Raw genomic sequence first — 22,276 nt, 5'->3', positions numbered from 1 at the left:
TTGTTGCACCACCTCTTTTATAACTGATTGCAGTCTCTGAGGCATTGACTTAATGAGTGATAAACAGTACTCTTCATCAATCTGGCTCCAGCCTTCTCTGATTGTTGTTGCCAAATCATCTTTGCAGGTTGGAGCCTTGTCATGGACCATTTTCTTTAACTTCCACCACAGATTTTCAATTGGATTGAGATCCGGACTGTTTGCAGGCCATGACATTGACCTTATGTGTCTTTCTTCAAGGAATTTTTTCACAGTTTTTGCTCTATGGCAAGATGCCTTATCTTGATAAATGATTTAATCATCCCCAAACATCCTTTCAATAGATGGGATAAGAAAAGTGTCCAAAATTTTAATGTAAACCTGTGCATTTATTGAAGATTTAATGACAGCCATCTCCCAGGGCCTTTACCTGACATATCATAATTGACTGTGGAAATTTGCATGTTTTCTTCAGACAGTCGTCTGCATAAATCTCATTGGAACGGCACCAAACAAAAGTTCCAGCATCATCACCTTGCCCAATGCAGATTTGAGATTCATCACTGAATATGACCTTCATCCAATCATCCACAGTCCACGACTGCCTTTCCTTAACCCATTGTAACCTTGTTTTTTTGTGTTTAGGTTTTAGAGATGGCTTACTTTTAGCTTTTCTGTATGTAAATCGCATTTCCTTTAGGCGGTTTCTTATAGTTCGGTCACAGATGTTGACTCCAGTTTCCTCCCATTTGTTCCTCATTTGTTTTGTTGTACATTTTCTGTTTTCAAGGCATATTGCTTTAAGTTTTCTGTCTTGACGCTTTGATGTCTTCCTTGGTCTACCAGTATGCTTGCCTTTAACCACCTTCCCATGTTGTTTGTATTTGGTCCATGTTTTAGACACAGCCGACTGTGAACAACCAACATCTTGTGCAACACTGCGTGATGATTTACCCTCTTTACCTACATACTAACAAGCAGATTTAATCTGATGCAGGTGTTAGTGTTTGTAATGAAAATTTACAGGGTGCTTCCATAATTTTTTCCTCAGAATTGAGTGATTCCATTATTTATTCCCTGAGCTTGTTCTATAAATCTAACTTTTACTGGCCACCACAATTATTTTTCTTGATTTCTTTTAGTGTTTCTTAAAGCCAGAAAGTTGCCATTTGAAATGCCTTTAGTTTTTGGCCATGTCTGTGATCTGCTTTTTTTCTACAACAATAAACAACTGAAGGAACATCCTCAGGGACTGGTGATTCCATAATTTTTGCCAGGGGTTGTACAATCAGTCCAAATATTGAAAAAGTCTCACACGTGGTATCGCCGTACTCAGGAGTATAAATGAAATTAGTGTACGTATATGGATACATACACACACACATCAATATGCTCAAAAAAATAAATATCGATATACCAGTGAATTTGCCCCCATCAAATAGATATATCAATAAATACAGTAAGTAATTGATAAATAAAGCAGCATTTGGCAGTTAATAAGTAATTGCGATAAATATCTTGGGTCAACTTTTTGCACCACGTTGAGACTTGACGATTCACTCTTCTTATAGTGACTCCCACCACCAATATACATATTTGCTCACCTCAACTTGTGGACCTGGAACTCAGGTCAAATGCACTTTCCTGTCTAAGTGTCAATCCAACATCAACTCCAGTGATATTATCAATGTTTCTCTATGTCATGGTTTTGTCAAGTGAAGCTCACATTAGGAAAAATGGACATGTGGCCCCTGTAAGGGACCCCACATAGTGTAGTTTATCCGAAAATCACTTTATTTACATTAACATTTCACTTACAATCATTAAAAGAAAAGAATGCCTCTGTGTCCAGCGGGCCTGTGGCTCCCGTGTCACTTCTGGTTTTGGCTGTCACGCAAGTTACCCTGGCAACCACACTACGCGTATCACGTGACTTAATGATTGTAAGTGCAATTTTAATTTAAATAAAGTGATTTTTGGACATACTACAATATGTGGAGTCCCCATATTTTTTGAGCTTGTTTGCAGAGTACAAGGGAATATCTATATGTTGTGTGTGTGTGTGTGTGTATTCATATACATATACATATATTGATTTAATTTATGTATTAGCACTTATGTTTGCAGCCACTGTATATTTACTTAAAATAGGGCACTTGTATATATATTTTTTAGTGATAAGCGTGGGATTGTCACAGTATTTTAATTACTCAGAAGGAGTAGCAGAATGTGTTTTGGGGTGAGAAATGTGAGAAATATGTTATTACATGGATAACTTTGTGTAAAAAAATGTATTTTCTTTCCTGCATTTTCCAAAAACCTGCGGCAAAAAATAAAATTTTCAAAAGACTAATTATGCCTCTTAGAAAATACCTTGGAGGGTCTGCTTTCCAAAATGAGGTCATTTTGTGGGTGTTTCCACTGTTCTGGTATTCCAGGGCAACAAAAAATGTATTTGTGTACAGCGTTGCATGACTGAGAAATTGTCATTTAACGTGTGACAGCTCTGAAAACTTAAAACTGGCCTGGGCAAGTATGCGGTATTGAGGTGGCTAGAGACGATGAAAATTAGCTATTATGAATTTGAATGCGTTAGCATCCAGTATGTTTAGGCATTGTAATTTCATACGGGGGGCAGGGGAACATTTAAAAGTTAATGTCTTCGATAATAACATAAGTATAGATATTTTATTTTATGGAATATCCCTTTTTCAGCATTTGGTGACATTCACAATTGATGAGGATGACGATGTCCATACAGTGGAGGATGCCATTCGTAAACTAACTGTGATGGATGCTAAAAGTAAAGTCTGGATCCAAGAAATGGTGTTACAAGTAAACAGCTCCACTGTTAAACTCCTAGATTTTGAATCCAAGGTGAGTGCTTCAGGAATGCAGGAGTGTAACTATAAAGCATATAAATAGTTTGATTTGACATTGCTCATATACAGTAGATGGTGGTGTCAAATGCTGCCTTTTGCATTTGAACACAACAATGTTCAAATACATGCATTTGAGTGCAAACCCTTCACAAATGGACCTGCAACATACAAAGAAATGCAAAGCAGATCAATTGCAACCTCAGAACTGTCATACACACTGTACAATAAAGTATAATGCAGGAAATCTTCTGCCCTGCCTTTTAACATACATTTCAATAGCACCTCAAACACAGGAAAAACAGCCATGTACATAAGCCGTAAGGTGCCTACAGATGTCAGATCATTTTTATGTTTGCATACCCCTCCATTACCCTTCCCAATTCTCCCTGGCTGAACCTATTAATCAGCTGGGAAGACGTTTCCAAACTTCTCTCTCTTTCTAGTAAGGCAGTAGAACCCACAGCTCTCCCCATGCTCTACTCCATAAGCACAAACATACTTTTGAGCTGATAGTCTGGTGTTCCATGATTTTCCCCCCTCAAACATACAAGTTTAGGTTTCCAATCATGCATTAGTTCAGTAAATGTCTATTAAATAACCATTTCCTACTCTATCTTAAGCTACAAAAAATAGTTTGTGTTTTTAAATATAGTTTGAGGCCAATAACTGCATAGATGCTGGGAGAACCAACTTACTTCATCTGATACGTTATTGGACAAGCGGATTTAAAAATGTGCTATGTCTGGGTCCAGAAAACAAAGTTAAAATCTGATGTGTATTTAAGAGGCTTTTCAAAAAATCACCGGAAGAAATTTCTTCAGGCATCAAAACTTCCTAGAGTTTCCCACAATGCTTAGTGGTTCCTCTAGCTGGCCCCTGCGTCATTGCCACCACTTTAAAGGTCTGCGATGGACAGACCTTTCAGAACTTTAATGTATTCACTTTGCGAAGTTAGTACATGTTAAAGATATAAATTCACTACAAAATAAGAGATTTTTCTTCTTCTTTTCTTTTTCTTTTTTTATGTTTACGTTTATGTTTTTTGCTAGCTTTACAAATCTTCAGCTTTGCATTGTATGCTATTAATAATTTAAGTATATGATCTTTGGGGGTCTTTGGTGAAAAATCAGGGGTCCAAACAGACACAGCCCTCGATCTCTATCTCTGCAGCCTTAGCAGCACAGAATGATAGGAAAAGGGGAAGGCAGTTTCTAATCCCCCTTTTCCTCATGGGATAATGGCAGGAGAGGGCAGTTTCAAGTCCCCCCGAGAGCCTGTGGTTCGTGGGGTGACTTCAGGGAGTCAGGTGATCTTAGGAGGGGTCAGCAGACCTCTGCTGGGGTCAGGTGACGTTCTTATAGAAAGTTCTGAAACCCACCCCAGTTAAGGCTTATTTAGGGGGGTTTCCGTTGCAGCTTGGGCTCAGTAGCCTCAGAGGTCAGAGCTGTGTTGTTCCCCTCCCTTCCCTTTTATGTTGTGGACTAATATTATGTGGTGGTGTCACATTTGAAGTTCTATGGGGATGGTTTTCTTGTGTAACTTAAGTGAAAGCAGTATGGTTGTGCCAATTTTGAGTCGGTCTAAGCAGCGCTGAGCCATTCATAAGCAGCTTTGTATTCTGTGAATGAATACAAAGCTTCCTCTCATTGGCTGAGGCAGAGATGCAAGCTGATGATGTCATGACCTCTGACGCAGCCAAGCAGAGGATGCTTTGCTATTCAGCCTAGGCAGTCTTGCAGAGATTCGCAATCCCAATAACACTTTATCAGCGACATCAGCATCAGGGGCTTGATAGCTGCTGCTAATCCAGGAATGATGCATTTTGACAAATGTCAGCCAGTCAACAGAGTCTGTGGACAGACAAGCTCTTTTTTATCTGTCATAAAACTTCCGGCAGCACTGAATTCCCGTTCGGAAAGCACGCTGAATACAAGGCAGGCCAACAGCTCAATTGCATACTGAGCAAGTTTTGGCCAGTGGTCTGTTCTTATGACCCAGAAACCCAGTGGATCGTCAACTGGAAAGCTCTCCATGTCTGTTTTCACCCCTAGATAATTTTCCACCATATGATGCAGATGCTGCTGATGAGATCTTGAAGCTGACAGCCCTGGGCGCCAAGAACAACATTTTTTTTTAAATGCATCACTGAAGTGGCCCCCTTCTCCACCGCTCCTTCTTTGACCAACATAAGCCTCAAAACTAGCTTTTCCATGAGACTGTAACCTACCAGAGTCTGAAAAGGTGTTACATTAACACCTCTTTAAGGTGTCCTCAAGATTTTTTATTCTGTGCTCCGTCTGCGAGGACAGGATGAGTTCTGAGACTTTGTAACGGTGGTCAAGAAGGGCTGCCACCCAATAATGATCCTTCTCCTTGATGCCACAAATTTTCGGGCCCTTTGAAGAATAAGGGAGCCCATGTACCGCAAGTTTAAGGAGGCATGAGAAGCATCCTCCTCCACTGTGGCATCACAAGAATGGTGTCTGCATAAAGCAGGCATTGAGAGGAAAGGAAGTCCTCCTCTTCCTTCTGCTGCTCTGCCTCGAGTGCTCTGTCTATAATGCTACGCAGAGTATGCTCCAGCAGGAACACGAGGGATTGTGTCACTGATGCATACATTGTCACGGCTCACCATCCTTGTCGCCTCCCCAAATGGTGACAGAACAATGCATGCATCCTTTATCAGCAGCCATTAATGTGGGGAACAAAAGCAGAGCTATCCTGAGCCTGTCCTTGTGCCCTACTCACACAGGTACTCATTGACTGCCCTCTGCTGCATGTGCAGCCGCTGCAGCATTGCCAAAGCTGAGTTCCACCTGGTGGGCATGTCACAAATTGGGCTGTTTACGGACCGGTAGAATTCTCACTGAATTTCAGCCAACCAATCACTGGCTGTGTATGACCGCTTGAAATGGCTACAGACTCTCCTGGCGTGCTTTAGAAGATCTTGCAATCCTGGGTACCTGTTTAAGAAACACTGCACCACCAAATTGAGGACATGTGCCAGGCATGGTACATGTATCAACTTTCCCTGTCAAAGGGCGGACAGAAGGTTAGTGCCATTTTCGCATACCACCATTCCTGGCTCAAGCTGCCATGGCATGAGCCATCTCTGGGCTGCCCCTGCAGAGCTTAAAAAAATCTCTGCTCCAGTGTGGCTCCTGTCCCCTAGACAGACCAGCTGAAGCACTGCATGGCATCTTTTAGCCTGACTCGTTGAATAGCTCCTTGAACGCTTAGGGGGTACTGGTGGTTCATAGGACAAATCAGCAGTGGAGGAGGGGGTGGAGCTGACAGACCTCGCATTATCACCACCAGCTTTATGGAGATGTGGTGGCAAAACAAGCTCCAGCACTGAGCCCTGTCCTGCATCCTTCCTAGTTGCAAGCAGAGTTACCCAGTGTGCTGTGAACATAAAATATATCATCCCTGACCATGCTTGCTGGACCACGTGTCAGCAGTAATATGGACCTTGCTGCTGACTGCATGCCCAACAATGCCAAAACATTGCCTTCCACGTGATGGCACAGAGCTGGCCTTATGTGAAAAGAAATAGCGACTGGGAACCTGCCATTGTGGTACAGCACATTCTGCAAATTCATGGAAGGGGGCAGAATCCCCCAGACAGAATGGCAGGAGTTGTAGAGCCAGCAGCTTTGACAAGCTTGCATTTAGATGCTGGGCATGTACTGTCAAACAATTTTTCATTGTTGCAAGGACCTATGACACCCTTTGCTATACCATCATCCCTGTCGGTGGAGGCTGCTGAGAGGTCATGAGATATAGTGGGGGTAGACATGAAAGGTGAGGAGTGAGGAGGAGAAGAATTGTGTCCCTTGTGTGTGGCTTTCAGGTGCTCTTGCCAACCAGCTGAGTGGTGGGAGGTTAAAAGCCTTGTCAAGCATGTGGTACCCAAATGGCTGGTGTTTTTGCCATGCTTGATCTGCTTGCGGCATAGATTGCAAATTGCAACAGTGCGATCGGCTGCACATGTGTTAAAAAAGCAGAACAGAGCTGAGCTGTGGGAAGTAGGCCAGGAGATAACAACTCCACAATCTGATGGGATAGGGTGGCTGCTCTGTACTGTTCCAAGATGACTGCCGATGAAGGATATCCTGCCTCGTTGGGGTTGCTTCTTGCTTCTCCCCCTTACTTTTCTCCTCTGTTCTATCTGGCACCCAAGTCGCATCAGTGACCTCACCATCGTAATCCCCTCCATCCTCATTATCACGGGAGCTGACTTGGCTGCGGAGGAACTTGGCTGCGGAGGAACTTGGCTCAGGAGGAACAAGGAAGCTATATACAGCAGCACTAAACAGACAAGCACTGATCCTGACTGAAAAGTTCCTTGTCAACACTAAGAGACATCTAAGCAAGGCTCTGAAGAAGAGGGAAACCTTGAAACGCGTTAGCCGATGTGACTACAAGTGTTGTGGATTTTCACATATGGATTTAGGCGGACGAATTTATGAAAATGCTATGACACAAGTACTGGGTTGTGAGTATATTCACCTCTATTTTATCAAAAAAAAAAAAACATGTATTGAGGATAATGCTTTAGGCCTATGCGCCCTCGGTGTTCTTCTATGCTTTCAGTTCATTTGGACTCCCCCAGTCTTTAGAAGGCATTAATGTGTGCATTATCCACATATACTAACATGTCAAGATAAGAGACTGGTAACACGTTGAGACTTACCACACAGCACAAGAGAGTGAACATTTTGATATGCTCCAAAGGTGGACGTGGTCCTTCCTCAGGCAGGGCTCATTTGTCTCTGTTTAGTGATGTTGCATCCAGCCACAGCATGCAGAGGAGCAGAGGAGACAGTAGAATGGCTTACTAAATCCTCCTCATCCTCTATGACCCAAGCTGACACTAGTGCACAGCTGCCAGAGCGGCTCATTCTGTCTCCTTGTCCACAGCTACTCCTGCCATAGCCCCAGTATCATGCATGGAGGCATCAGCTGAATTATTTGAACACAGCGTCAGCCACTTGCTTCTTGAGGATACGCAGACATTACTTGATTCTGATGTTGGTTCTGAGGTAGAGGAAGGGAGTAACATGAGCCTACAGAGAGGGGAGAACATTGATCAACAACAAATTGGTAGCCATGTTCCCCCAGGTCACTGATGTGACTTGGATGCCGGATAGAGCAGAGGAGGAAAATGAGGGGGAGGACCAACCCCAACAAGGCAGGATGTCCTCCAGAGGCAGCCATCATGGAAGAGTAGAGAGCAGCCACCCTTTTCCATCAGATTGTAAAGCCATCAGATTGTGGAGTCCCGGCCCACTTCCCATAGCTCAGCTGTGTGTACTTTTTTTTTAGCACATGCAGCTGATTGCACTGTTGCAATTTGCAATCTCTGCTGCAAGCAGATCAGGCATGGCAAAAACACCAGCCATTTGGGTACCATATGCTTGACAAGGCATTTAACCTTCCACCACTAAGCCCATTGAAAAGAGCATTTGAAAGCCACACACACACAAGGGACACAATTCTTCTCCTCCTCACTCCACATCATTCATGTCTACCCCCACTATATCTCATGACCTTTCAGCAGCCTCCACTGACAGGGATGCTGGTATAGCAAAGGGTGTCACAGGTCCTTGTCACAGGTCCTTACACTCCCTGCCACCCACATTCCCAGCGTCTAAATTTTAGGTTGTCCAAATAAAGAAAGCTTGCAGGGAAAATCAATTTAAATGTTTTTTTTCTTTCTTTATAAAAATCAGTTCTGCTGTAGTAGGTTCTATACACAGTACGGAAGTGCCACTTACAGACAGACTAAGGGATGGGTGCTCAACCTGTGGCCCTCCAGCTGTTGTGAAACTACAAGTCCCATCATGCCTTTGGAAATGACTGGGAATGCTTGTGACTGTCAGCCTTGCAATGCATCACGGGACTTGTAGTTTCGCAACAGCTGGAAGGCCACAGGTTGAGCACCCATGGACTAAGGGAACCCCCAGGCACTATATTTAAAAGAATTTTTCATTTTTATTGTTTCACTTCAGGCATCACTACAATGACTGCTCCTTTAAAAACAATTGATTTTAAAAAAATTTTTGCATTGGTACATGTCCCCAAGGGCAGTACCCAGGCCCCCATACCCTTTTTATGGCCAATAACTTGCATACAAGCCTTCAAAATGGGGACTTTATATTTTTTAGGTTCGGGTCCCATAGACTTTAATAGGGTTCGCGGTTAGGGTCTGAACTTTTGCGATGTTCGAGAGTTTGGCGCAATCTGAACCGCGGGGATGTCCGGCCCATTTCTAATACTGACACAGGAATTTTGTAGAGAACAGCTGAAGGGACTAGAACGGTACCAGGGAGAAGGATAACCAGAAGTTTATACAATATTGTCTTTATTACAAAAATCTTAATCTATACATAACATATTATTCATAAAACCACAAAAACTTTGGTTCAATACAGATATTATAAGCCAATCGGATACTATATTATTGACTCGACTGTTACTGTGTCAAGAGGTCAGCGCGTTTCGCAAAAATTGCTTCTTCAGCATCTCAATGTCTTGACCACAAAATAGAGGTGGTTTATCCAAAAGAACGTATCTTGAAAGCATCATGAACAGCCAGTACATAGCAGCATTGCTCTGGAGGGCAGCAGCCCTCCAGGATGGGCCTTCTGTCTACAGGCAGAGAGACCCAGAAGCCTAAAGTCTCAGAATATTTATGCAGACTCCCAACAGCCTTCAGGGCCCTGCTCCCTGGGATTGGCCAGGGCTGCAAAAATATTCATACTGCCATCTGCATAGCTCCACACCTATGATCCAGAGAATTCTACAGCTCTCTGAAAGACTGACTGTCCTAGTTACAGTGAGCACAGCTAAATTTGCCTGACACACAATTACAGCCACACTGGTTACAGTGAAGCTGGCTAAATTTACCTAACCAAAACACTGCTCCACTGAACACAGTGAGTCAGCACTAATTCTAACTAATCATAGCACCCATCTATGAGAGTGCTACAAGTGAATAACCCTTTAGAAGCATCTCACCAAAACTTAATTTTTTGTTGCAAAGGTTGCCGAAAATCTAACTTTGATATTAGTGCAGATGTCTGGAAAAATCAGTGAGCCAATCACAGAAGCAGGAAATTACATTTCTGGTGCGTTTAATGCACCAACTGTGTAAGGAGCACCTCCAGGTTGCAATATTACATTGAATTGTGCAGAAAATTACAGTGTTGCAGACTGAAAGGAAACAATTTAAATAGCCATAATTACAATTTGGCTTGTGTCGCAATTGTATGTGTGTGTGTGTGTGTGTGTAATATATATATATATATATATATATATATATATATATATATATATATATATATATATATATATATATATAATTTCCCCTAAAAACATGGAGTTACTGTTTAAATTTCATTTGTTTGCAGGAGGATTTGGAGGTATTCCCTATCTCTGCCATCCAACGTTGTGACACTGTTCTCCCAGAAAGAAGAAACCGCTCTCTGTTGGTATTGGTATGTCAGGACAGATACCAACCCAAAGCTGATATCCACTTCTTTCAGTGTGATGATGTAGGGGTAAGATCTGCTCTGAAATCTATTAAAGAGAAAAAAGTTACAGTAAGCACACATTTCTCAAACATTATTTTTACATTCTCTAGGCGGAGTTGATTAGTGAAGATATTAATAGTGCAACATCTGATTTCAAAAATGGACAAACTTCCAAAAGGCCTGAAGCACTTCGGTAGGTGTTCGAAATTTAATGTATAATGTATGTTCCCTACTCTATTAAAAAAAAAAGTTTTGGTTGTGTAGCCATAATCGTACCTCCCAACTTTTGAACTTCAGAATGAGGGACACTTGAGGAAGGAAGTAACCTTGCATAGCGCACTGCAGCAAATGTGGGCGTGGTCAAACTTCTGACAGTGGGAGGAGCTTAAGCGGCGTCATTAAACAAAACTCAGGCTTCCTTGTACCTATAAAACATGCTTTTATTATTGTTCCACAAGCAAAAGTCTCATGGATACATACAAACTCCAGCACATTCATTTAAAAAGGGATAAAAGCTTGCAGTGTTTGGAGTGCATTACGTACAGAGTGCAGGGTTCTGGGATGAGCTATGTACAGAGTGCAGGGTTCTGGGATGCGCTATGTACTAAGTGCAGGGTTCTGGGATGAGCTATGTACAGAGTGTAGGATTGTAGGATGAGCTATGTATGGGGTGCAGGGTTCTGGGATGAGCTATGTACAGAGTGCAGGGTTCTGGGATGAGCTATGTACAGGGTGCAGGGTTCTGGGATGAGCTATGTACAGGGAGTAGGTTACTGGAATGAGCTATATACAGAGTGCAGGAGAGGCATAATTAGAACCTTCAGGGCGCTGGTGCAAGAAATCATGAAGGGACCCCCCGACCTCCGGCCTAGGCCATTCCTTCTGAGCCCACCACCCTTCATGGTCCCACAGCGGATCCTTTTCACATGTTGTGCAGTCCTGCAGTCTTGGGCCCCGCCATGGTGGCAGAAGGCCAGGGCCCAGTCGCAAGTGCAACCTTTGCTGGTAGTTCCACCAGTGGTGTCAGTGTGGACTGTGAATGTTGTCAGTCAGTAGGGCAGTGGACATGGTCAGTAGAGCAGTGGTCATGGTCAGTAGAGCAGTGGACGTGGTCAGTAGAGCAGTGGACGTGGTCAGTAGAGCAGTAGACGAGACCAGTAGTTTTTAATTTTCATTATTTTATTTTTTTACTATTCTTTACCATTATATTTTTACAGTTTTTGATGGGAGTTGGTGGCAGTGGAGGGCAGTATGATGGGAGGGGTGGCAGTGGAGAGCAGTATGATGTGGTGGAGGGCAGTATGATGGGAGGGGGTGTCAGTGGAGGGCAGTATGATGGGAGGGGTGGCAGTGGAAGGCAGTATGATGGGAGAGGAGGCAGTGGAGGGCAGTATGATGGGAGGGGAGGCAGTGGAGGGCAGTATGGTGGGGTGGAGGGCAGTATGATGGGAGGGGAGGTGGCAACTCTAAATGGAATTCCTGATCTGACTTAAAGCACTAAAGCATTAAGGACCAGTTCTCCCCAGAATGTGATGCAGGAAACCCACATTCCATGTGCGTTTCCAGCACCGTGTTCAAAACGCACTGCAGTTGCGATCTGCAGCAGATGTCAATACTAAGTCAATAACACCCCAAACGCAGGTCGCATATGCAGTGCAATTGCTGCACTGGACCACATGGTACAGAAGTACCTTGTGATCCGGTTACAGTGAATGCAAAAGTAGTGCTTGCACTACGTTTGGTGCGGTGAAATTTCAGCCCATTCAACATGCATCGCAGTGTGTTCCTGTGTGATTCCCGGTGTGAACCTGCACTTAGAGCAGCCCTAGCCATGTATCATGCATGTTTAAAGGGAAATATCAGCAAAAGCAACCAATGTATTTTCTCTGTACAGGTTTCTTGTCTATTATTATTATTATTATTATTATACAGTATTTATATAGCGCCAACAGTTTACGTAGCGCTTTACAACTTGAGGGTAGACAGTACAAATACAATACAATTTGATACAGTAGGAATCAGAGGGCCCTGCTCCTTAGAGCTTACAATCTAAGAGGGAAGGTCAAGAGATACAAGAGGTAATAACTGTGGGTGATGTGCTGATTGAGAAGATAAATGTACAGTTGTTAGGTGGGGGCCAGATAGGCTTCTCTGAAGAGATGAGTTTTCAGGGACCGTCTGAAAGTGGATAAAGTAGGAGAAAATCGGACGGATTGGGGTAGAGCATTCCAGAGGATGGGGGAGGCTCTGGAGAAGTCCTGAAGGCGAGCATGGGATGAGGTGACAAGGGAGTTTGAGAGCAGGAGATCTTGGGAGGAGCGAAGAGAACGATTAGGTTGGTATTTTGTGACTAGGTTAGAGATGTAGCTAGGGGCCAGGTTGTGGATGGCTTTGTAGGTTATAGTTAGTATCTTGAATTTAATTCGGTGACTGAGTGGCAGCCAATGGAGGGATTGGCAGAGGGGTGTAGCAGACGCTGAGCGGTTTGTGTGGTGGATGAGCCTGGCCGCAGCGTTCATGATGGACTGAAGTGGGGATAGCCTATTTAGAGGTAAACCAATGAGGAGGGAGTTGCAGTAGTCAAGGCGGGAGATGACCAGGGAGTGGATTAGAAGCTTTGTGGTGTCATTGGTTAGGAAGGGGCGTATCTTGGAGATGTTGCGAAGACAGAGGCGGCAAGCTTTGGATAGTGATAGAATGTGGGGTCGAAAGGTTAGTTCAGAGTCCAGGATTACACCTAGGACCTTGGCGTGGGGAGATGGGTTGATAGTTGAGCCGTTGATCTTGACAGGGAGATCAGGGGAAGTGGCACCTGAGGGAGGAAATATCATGAGCTCGGTTTTGGATAGGTTGAGTTTGAGAAAGTGATGTGACATCCAGGCTGATATGTCTGCTAATATGTTGGTAATGCGTGAGGAGACAGATGGAGAGAGCTGGGGGGTGGAGAGATAGATTTGGGTGTCATCAGCGTAGAGATGATATTTAAAGCCGTGGGAGGCAATCAACTGACCCAAGGAGGTGGTGTAGATTGAGAAAAGGAGAGGTCCGAGAACAGAACCTTGGGGGACCCCAACGGAAAAAGGAAGAGGAGAGGAGGAAGTAGAGTTGTAAGTGACACTGAAGGAGCGGTGGGATAGGTAGGATGAGAACCAGCGAAGAGTACGGTCACGGAGACCAAAGGAGTGGAGTTTTTTGAGGAGGAGGGGGTGGTCCACTGTGTCAAAGGCAGCAGAGAGATCCAGGAGAAGTAGTACAGAATAGTGTCCATTGGCTTTAGCCATTAGTAGGTCATTTGAGAGTTTAAGGAGAGCAGTTTCCGTGGAGTGTTGAGGGCGAAAACCGGACTGAAGGGGATCAAGAAGTTTATTCATGGTCAGATGGTCGCTTAATCGGTTGTAGACCAGTCTTTCAAGAAGTTTGGAGGAGAAGGAGAGTAAGGAGATGGGACGTAAGTTGTTGAGATTGGTGGGATCCAGTGAGGGCTTTTTTAGTATGGGGGTGACTAGCGCATGTTTTAGAGAGTTTGGGAAGATGCCACAAGAGAGGGAGAGGTTGAAAATGTGAGTTAGAGAGCGTAGAATCGAGTCAGAGGGTGAGCGTAGCATTTGCGAGGGAACAGGATCCAGGGGGCAAGTGGTTAGATGAGTGCTAGATAAAAGTTTAGCAACCTCGATAGTAGTAGCAGGGTTGAATGAGGGAAGTAATGATTGTATCTGTGGACATGGGGTGTTGCATGGGGGGGGTTTTTGCACATTGGCGATCTCCTCATGAATTGTATCAATCTTAGTTTTGAAGTGATTGGCAATCTCCTGGGCAGTGAGTGAGTTGGTGGGTGGAGGCAGTGGAGGACAGAGTAGAGTGTTGAAGGTAGAGAAGAGTTGACGTGGACTGGATGAGAAGGTGTTGATGAGTGTGATAAAGTAGGTCTGTTTGGCAGTGTGAAGGCAGGAGTAGTATTTTAGGAGGGCAGATTTATATTGTGTGAAGTCTTCCTGGGTCTTAGTCTTGTGCCACAGGCGCTCAAGAGCGCGGCTACGTTTTCTGAGACTTCTGGTGTCATTTGTTTGCCAGGGTTGTAGCAGTCGGGGCCTAATTCTGCGTGTAGTGAGGGGGGCCAGCTTGTCTAGGGAGGAAGACAGTGAGCTGTTGTAGATGAATGTAGCTAGGTTGGGGCAGGACAGAGGTGAGATTTTGTCATAGAGGTGATCAGTGTCTACTTCCACGTCTACTAAAAAATATACTTTTATTGTTGTCTGCGTCTCTTTGGGGACCTCTTCCTTATATTTTGTTCATGTGAACACAAAGTGCATGAAATGGACCTTACCTAATCTACTACTGATGAATTGTAAGGGGTTGTTAACCACTTCGGCCTCAGATGGATTTACCCCCTTCCTGACCAGAGCACTTTTTGCGACTCGGCACTGTGCCGCTTTAACTGACAATTGCACGGACGTGCGACGTTACACCAAAACAAAATTGACGTCCTTTTTTTTTCACAAATAGAGCTTTTTTTTGGTGGTATTTGACCACCTCTGTGGTTTTTATTTTTTGCGCTATAAACAAAAAAAGAGCGACAATTTTGAAAAAAATACAATATTTTTTTCTTTTTGCTATAATAAATATCCCAAAAATATATAAAAAAAAACATTTTTTTCCCTCAGTTTAGGCCGATATGTATTCTTCTACATATTTTTGGTAAAAAAAAAAAAAAAAAATCGCAATAGGCGTACATTGATTGGTTTGCACAAAAGTTATAGCGTCTACAAAATAGGGGATAGATTTATGGTATTTTTATTATTATTTTTTTTTTTTTTTATAGCAGTAATGGCAGCGATCTGCGATTTTTATCCTGACTGCGACATTGCAGCGGACACATCGGAATTTTTTTTTTGGGAGCATTGTCATTTATACAGCGATCAGTGCTATAAAAATGCACTGCTTACTGTGTAAATGACATTGGCAGGGAAGGGGTTAAACACTAGGGGGCGATCAAGGGGTTAAGTGTGTCCTAGGGAGTGATCCTAACTGTAGGGGGGATGAGCTCACTACAACATGACAGAGATCACTGCTCCCGATGACAGGGAGCAGAAGATCTCTGTCATGTTGTTAGGCAGAACAGGGAAATGCCTTGTTTATATAGGCATCTCCCCGTTCTGTGCCACGATCGCGGCACACCGCGGGCAGGGTCGAGCAGTACGCAGCAGGCGGGTGCCCGCAAATTAAAGGGGACGTACAGGTACGCCCATTTGCCCACCACTGCCATTGTGCCGACGTATATCGGTCGGCAAGTGGTTAACAGTATGAGGTCATGATATTTTAGATCTTGGGTTCCAAGCTACAGCAAACCCCAGATCTTCAAACAGAGGGAGCTCAGTCTCGCAGACAAGTCAGATACATAGATACTCCTCGTTTAACAACTTACCTGTTTAACGACCACTCGGACTTACGACCAGCTCTCCCCACCTGAACGACGCGCTGTACATTATTGTATTGTACAGTACAGAATTTTTGTTCGTGTTCTGTACTTATGCAAATTAAAACAACGTTATTGAGCTGGAATTGTGTGTTTAGACCTTTGTTTTCACAATACAGTTCAGTAGTTAAGAATGCTTAAAATATTGATTACTTGTGACTCCTCGTTTTAACAACCAATTCTTTTAATGACCTGGTCGTTGGAACAGAACCTGGTCGTTAAGTGAGGAATACCTGTACAAGTATTTTAAACTTGCAAATACAGAATTGGCGTTTTACTCATGCTGTCTGTAGAATTCTTCAGGGCTTAGGAGTGATCCTGAGCTATCCAATAAACTTTGCTCTGCTTTACATTCCTTAATGTGTCATGTGACTTGACATTATCTGAGTTTTGTTTGCTTTATATGTGTTTAAATGTCTTTAGGAACAACCAGAAGATGATAAGCCAACAGAGCTCTAGCAGCCCAGACCAATTCAAACCTCAGAGACAGTGGAAACAACCGCAGATACATTATGTGACCCCATCAGAGATCCTGGAGAGGGAGGCACAGCGCAGATCAGTCAAGCCCTCAGTCTTCCCACTGACTCCTCAAGTTATCGTTAATCCTGGGTTTCAAATGCAGAGGCAACAACAGTCAAGCAACTCATCACAGGTGTGTAGAACAAACAGTATGTGGTCAGTGTCTAAGGCTCCATTCACACTAGCGCATTTTTTGATGCATTTTGCATTTTGCAGAAATGCATGGGAATTTTTTAACATGGGTTCCTATGGAACATGTTCACATCAATGCCTTTTTGTACCTTTTTGTACCTCTGCATATTTGGAAAGGGTCAGGGACTTTTTTAATGCAAAATGCAGCGTTTTGCATGTAATAGAATTCAATGGACCCGATTTCAAAAACGCAAGTGCAGCGTTTTTTGCAGCGTTTTTGGTGCGTTTTTGATGCGTTTTGGCATTTTTAAATTTTTTTTTAGACTGTATACAGTCTAAAAAAAAACTGTAAAAACAAAAAAAACGCCGCAAAAACGCTGCTCAAAAACGTGGCAAGCATCACAAAAAAATCTCCAAAAACTCTCAAAAGCAACATGCATAGATGTGAATCGAGCCTTAGCCTAAGCCATGTCACCTGCTGGGAAAATTTAACTTGCAGCACCTGGCTGATTTAGGTGGAACCTTGGCAGCTAGGGTGCAGCAGATTGCCTAGAGTCACATAAAAACCCACAGGTGTATAAATGGTTGCTGTTACCCAGTGTTTACTACTGCCACCAGATATATCTATATTCTGTGATGTAAAAAAAAAAATTAAAGCCAAGATAAATTATTTCAAAACTTTTTACACCTTTAATGTGACCTATAAACTGCACAACTCCGTTGAACAACAAACTGAAATCTTTTTGGGGGGCGGGAAGTAAAAATAAAAAAATAAAATAGTATGGTTGCATAAGTGTGCACGCCCTTAAACTAATACTTTGTTGATGCACCTTTTGATTTTATTACAGCACTCAGTCTTTTTGGGTATGAGTCTATTAGCATGGCACATCTTGACTTGGCAATATTTGCCCACTCTTCTTTGCAAAAACACTCCAAATCTGATTGCGAGGGCATCTCCTGTGCACAGCCCTCTTCAGATCACCCCACAGATTTTTAATTGGATTCAGGTCTGGGCTCTGGCTGCGCCATTCCAAAACTTGAATCTTCTTCTGGTGAAGCCATTCCTTTGTTGATTTGGATAGATGCTTTGGGTCGTTGTCACGCTGAAAGATGAAGTTCCTCTTCATGTTCAGCTTTCTAGCAGAAGCCTGAAGGTTTTGTGCCAATATTGACTGGTATTTGAAACTGTTCATAATGCCCTCTACCTTGACTAAGACCCCTGTTTCAGCTGAAGAAAAACAGCCCCAAGGCATGATGCTGCCACCATCATGCTTCACGGTGGGTATAGTGTTCTATTGATGGCAGCAGAGTGGCAATCCTGTGCAAAACGCCGTAGCTGTACAGTGGGCGCTTTTAAGGAGTGTAGGGCGCGCGCGCTCACGGCATGACGTAGGAGCTCGGGCGTGTGACCGGCAGCTCCAATGGCCGCCGTCTACTCGCGATTGCTCCTGAGAAGGAAAGAACGGGGATCTGTCAATGTAAACAGACAGATCTCCGTTCTGTCAGGGGTGAGGAGAGCGATCTGTTGTTTCTAATGCTTAGGAACAACAATCGGTCTCCTCACCCAGGCAGTACCATCCGTCCACAGTTAGAATCACTCCCTAGGTAACACAATTAACCCCGTGATCGCCCCCTAGTGTTAACCCGTTCCCTACCAATGAAATTTATACAGTAATCAGTGGCTATTTATAACACTGATCGCTGTATAAATGTCAGTGGTCCCAAAATAGTGTCAAAAGTGTCCGCCGCAATGTCGCAGTCCTGATAAAAATCCTAGATCACCGCCATTACTAGTAAAAAAAAAATTATAATAAAAATGCCATAAATCTATCCTCTATTTTGTAGACGCTATAACTTTTGCATAAACCAATCAATATATGCTTATATATATATATATATATATATATATATATATATATATATATATATATATATATATATATATATATATATATATATATATATATATATATTTTTTTTTTTTTTTTTTACCAAAAATATGTAAAAGAATACATATTGACCTAAACTGTGGAAGAAATTTTGTGTTTTTATATATTTTTGGGGGATATTTCTTATAGCAAAAAGTAAAAAAAAAATTGCTTTTTTTTCAAAATAGTCCGTCTTTTTTTGTTTATAACGCAAAAAATAAAAACCGCAGAGGTGATCAAATACCACCAAAAGAAAGCTCTATTTGTGGGGAAAAAAAGGACGTCAATTTTGTTTGGGTACAGCGTCGCACGACCGTGCAATTGTCAGCTAAACGGCGCAGCGCCGTATCGCAAAAAATAGCCTGGTCAAGAAAGGGGTTCTTCTGGGGCTGAAGTGGTTAATCAGACCATAACACATTTTCCCGCATGCTTTTGGGAGACTTCAGATGCGTTTTTGCAAAATTTAGCTGGGCTTGGATGTTTTTCTTGGTAAGAAAAGGCTACCGTCTTGCCACTCTACCCCATAGTCCAGACATATTAAGAATATGGGAGATTGTTGTCACATGTAACACACAGCCAGTACTTGCCAGATATTCCTGCAACTCCTTTAACCGCTTCAGCCACAGAAGATTTGGCTGCTGAATGACCAGGCCATTTTTTGCGATTCGGCACTGCGTCGCTTTTATTGAAAATTGCACGGTCGTGCGATGTTGTACCCAAACAAATTTGACGTCCTTTTTTTCAAACAAAAAAAGATCGACAATTTTGAAAAGAACACAATATTTTGTACTTTTTGCTATAATAAATATCCCCATATTTTTTTTTTTAAAAAGCTATTTTTTTCTCAGCTTAGGCCAATATGTATTCTTCTACATATTTTTGGTAATAAAAATCGCAATAAGCGTATATTGATTGGTTTGCGCAAAAGCTATAGCGTCTACAAAATAGGGGATAGATTTATAGCATTTTTATTATTATTATTTTTTTTTTTTACTCGTAATGGCGGCGATCTGCGATTTTTATCGTGACTGCGACATTATGGTGGACATATCGGACAATTTTGACACATTTTTGGGACCATTGGCATTTATACAGCGATCAGTGCTATAAAAATGCATTACTGTAAAAATGTCACTGGCAGTGAAGGGGTTAACACTGGGGGCGATCAAGGGGTTAACTGTGTTCCCTAGTGTGTGTTCTAACTGAAGGGGGGATGGGACTGACTAGGAGAGATGACAGACCGCTGTTCATACTTTGTATGAACAGACGATCTGTCTCTTCTCCCCTCAGAGAACCGGGATCTCTGTGTTTACACACAGAGATCCCGGTTCTCGCCGTGTCACGAGCGATCGTGGGAGCCCGGCGGTCATCGAGACCGCCGGGCACTCACATCGGCTTCTGGGGGCGAGCAGCGGGCGCGCGTGCCCCCCTAGTGGCCACCTGAAGAAGCATCATAAGATAACGGTGATTCCCCTGCCCGTGCCATTCTGCCGCAGTACAACTGCAACGGCTGGTCGGGAACAGGTCAATGTTGCTGTAGGCCTCTTAGCAGCCTCCCTGACCAGTTTTCTTCTCGTATTCTTCTCATCAATTTTGGGACGTCTAGTTCTTGGTAATGTCACTGTTGTGCCATATTTTCTCCACTTGATGATGACTGTCTCCTGACTGATGCCTTTTAACAATGAGATCCCTCTGATGCTTTGGAAGCTCTCTGCGGACCATGACTTTTGCAGTAGGATGTGACTAAGAAAATGTCAGGAAAGACCAACTAGAACAGCTGAACTTTATTTGGGTTTAATCAGAGGCACTTTAAATGATGGCAGGCGTGTACTGACTCCTATTTAACATGAGTTTGAATGTGATTGCTTAACTACTTGCCACCCACCCGCTGTCGTTATACGGCAGCAGGTTGGCCCCCCATGCGCGAATCGCTGTAGCTGTACAGCGCCCGCTTTAAGGGCTGTAGGGGGCGTGTGCTGGAGCCGATGCACGTGGCCGCACGTGGCCGGCAACACACGATCGCTCCTCAGAGAGCCAGAACGGGGATCTGTCAATGTAAAAAGACAGATCCCCATTCTGTCAGGGAAGTAGAGAGAGATCTGCTGTTCCTAGTGATCAGGAACAGCGATCTCTCTCTACTCCCAGTAGTCTACTCCCCCCACAGTTAGAAACACCTCTCTAGGACACACTTAACCCCTTGATCGTCCCCTAGTGTAAACCCCTTCCCTTCCAGTGACATTTATAAAGTAATTAGTGGCTATTTTTAGCTCTGATCGCTGTATAAATGTCAATGGTCCCAAAAAAGTTTCAAAAGTGTCCGATATGTCCACCACAATGTCGCAATCTCACAATCCCACTAAAAATCGCTGATCACCGCCATTACTAGTAAAAAAATAAATAAATAAAGGATAATAAAAATGCCATAAATATATCCCCTATTTTTGTAGATGCTATAACTTTTGGGCAAACCAAGCATTTTATTTTTTGGGGATATTTATTATAGCAAACAGTAAAAAAGATTGTTTTTTTTTTTCAAAATTGTCGCTTTCTTTGTTTATAGCGCAAAAAATAAAAACCACAGAGGTGATCAAATACCACCAAAAGAAATCTTTTGGTGGGGAAAAAAGGACATCAATTTTGTTTGGGTACAGCATCGCACGACTGCGCAATTGTCAGTTAAAGCGACTCGGTGCCGTATCGCAAAAAATGGCCTGGTCAGGAAATGGGTAAATCCTTCCGGGGAAGGAAGTTATTTAATTCTGAACACAGCTACATCCCCAGTTATAAGAGGGTGTGCACATTTATGCAACCACATTATTTTATTTTTTTATTTTTACTCCCCACCCCCCCCCCCTCAAAAAAAAAAGATTTCAGTTTGTTTTTCAATTGAGTTGTACAGTTTATAGGTCACATTAAGGTGGAAAAAGTTCTGAAATTATTTATTTTTGTCTCATTTTTTTACATCACAGAAACCAGACATTGTAACAAGGGTGTATAGACGTAATGTATATAGTTGTATATAAAATGCACTAGTTAGCTTTCAAAAAGTGTTTCCCAGTGCATACCTTTCATCCAATTTCTAAATTGCTGCATTTGTAATTGTCAGAAGCCAATATAAAGGAATAGTAGCGGTAAAAAAAAAAAAAAAAGCACTTGTTAGTTTAATTAATCTTTTTTTTTTCTTTTTTTGTATAATTGTCCTTTAAGCGGGCGTGGCGGGGGGGGGGGGGGTTGTCCTATGCCTACATACTTTTGCTAATAGGTGTCCCTCGTTCCCATCTTAAAAAGTTGGGAGGTATGCACTGTCTGTATTTTTGTCTGTTTTAGAATTCTATGAATGGAGACCTAATTGGGTCAGGAAAACAGACTTTAGTAGAAATGCATCCTAATCAATCAGTCTCAGTGTTAAGCAAAAACTGTGTATGTATAGTTTGTAATTACTAATGTATATGGAGGCATACATATTTGCTCATTACAAAATCAGGTTCTGTTTCCTACTTTGCAGTGCTACACAGTGGTGTAACCTTATTGCTTCTTCCCCTAATACAAGTAGGGTTGCCACCTTATCCCTTTAAAACCCAACACATATGAATTACACAGGTTCTGAGGCTAATTTAATGCAAGGTAAGGCACCAAGTGAGTTTAATTACCACCTAATCAGCCACAGAACCTGTGTAATTAATGTGATGGTTTTAACCCTTTCGCTACCAGGCCCTGTGCTCCATTTTTACCCTCGGGTGGCCAGACCATGTTTGCAATTTTTCCTTTGCTTCTTTATTTTTCACTTATAGCTTTCAAAGTTTGTAAAAGACCCCTCAAACCATA

At 42.8% G+C, this 22,276-nt stretch overlaps 1 protein-coding gene across 4 annotated transcripts in view; it reads left to right on the top strand.

The window, feature by feature from the left end:
- Window positions 1–22,276, top strand: part of EPS8L1 (EPS8 signaling adaptor L1) — a 349,361-nt gene that overhangs the window by 202,100 nt on the left and 124,985 nt on the right. For all 4 annotated transcript variants that reach the window (XM_073602314.1, XM_073602315.1, XM_073602316.1 and 1 more), the window contains 4 exons: window positions 2,695–2,856; window positions 10,277–10,426; window positions 10,510–10,592; window positions 16,296–16,524. In XM_073602314.1, coding sequence (XP_073458415.1) covers window positions 2,695–2,856; window positions 10,277–10,426; window positions 10,510–10,592; window positions 16,296–16,524 — 624 coding nt within the window. The remainder of the gene's footprint in view (window positions 1–2,694; window positions 2,857–10,276; window positions 10,427–10,509; window positions 10,593–16,295; window positions 16,525–22,276) is intronic.

This window comes from Aquarana catesbeiana, linkage group LG10 (assembly GCF_042186555.1).
Source record: "Aquarana catesbeiana isolate 2022-GZ linkage group LG10, ASM4218655v1, whole genome shotgun sequence".
Lineage (NCBI taxonomy): Eukaryota > Metazoa > Chordata > Amphibia > Anura > Ranidae > Aquarana > Aquarana catesbeiana.
Note: the sequence above shows the minus strand (reverse complement) of the source record. Positions and strands in the feature narration are given on the sequence as shown.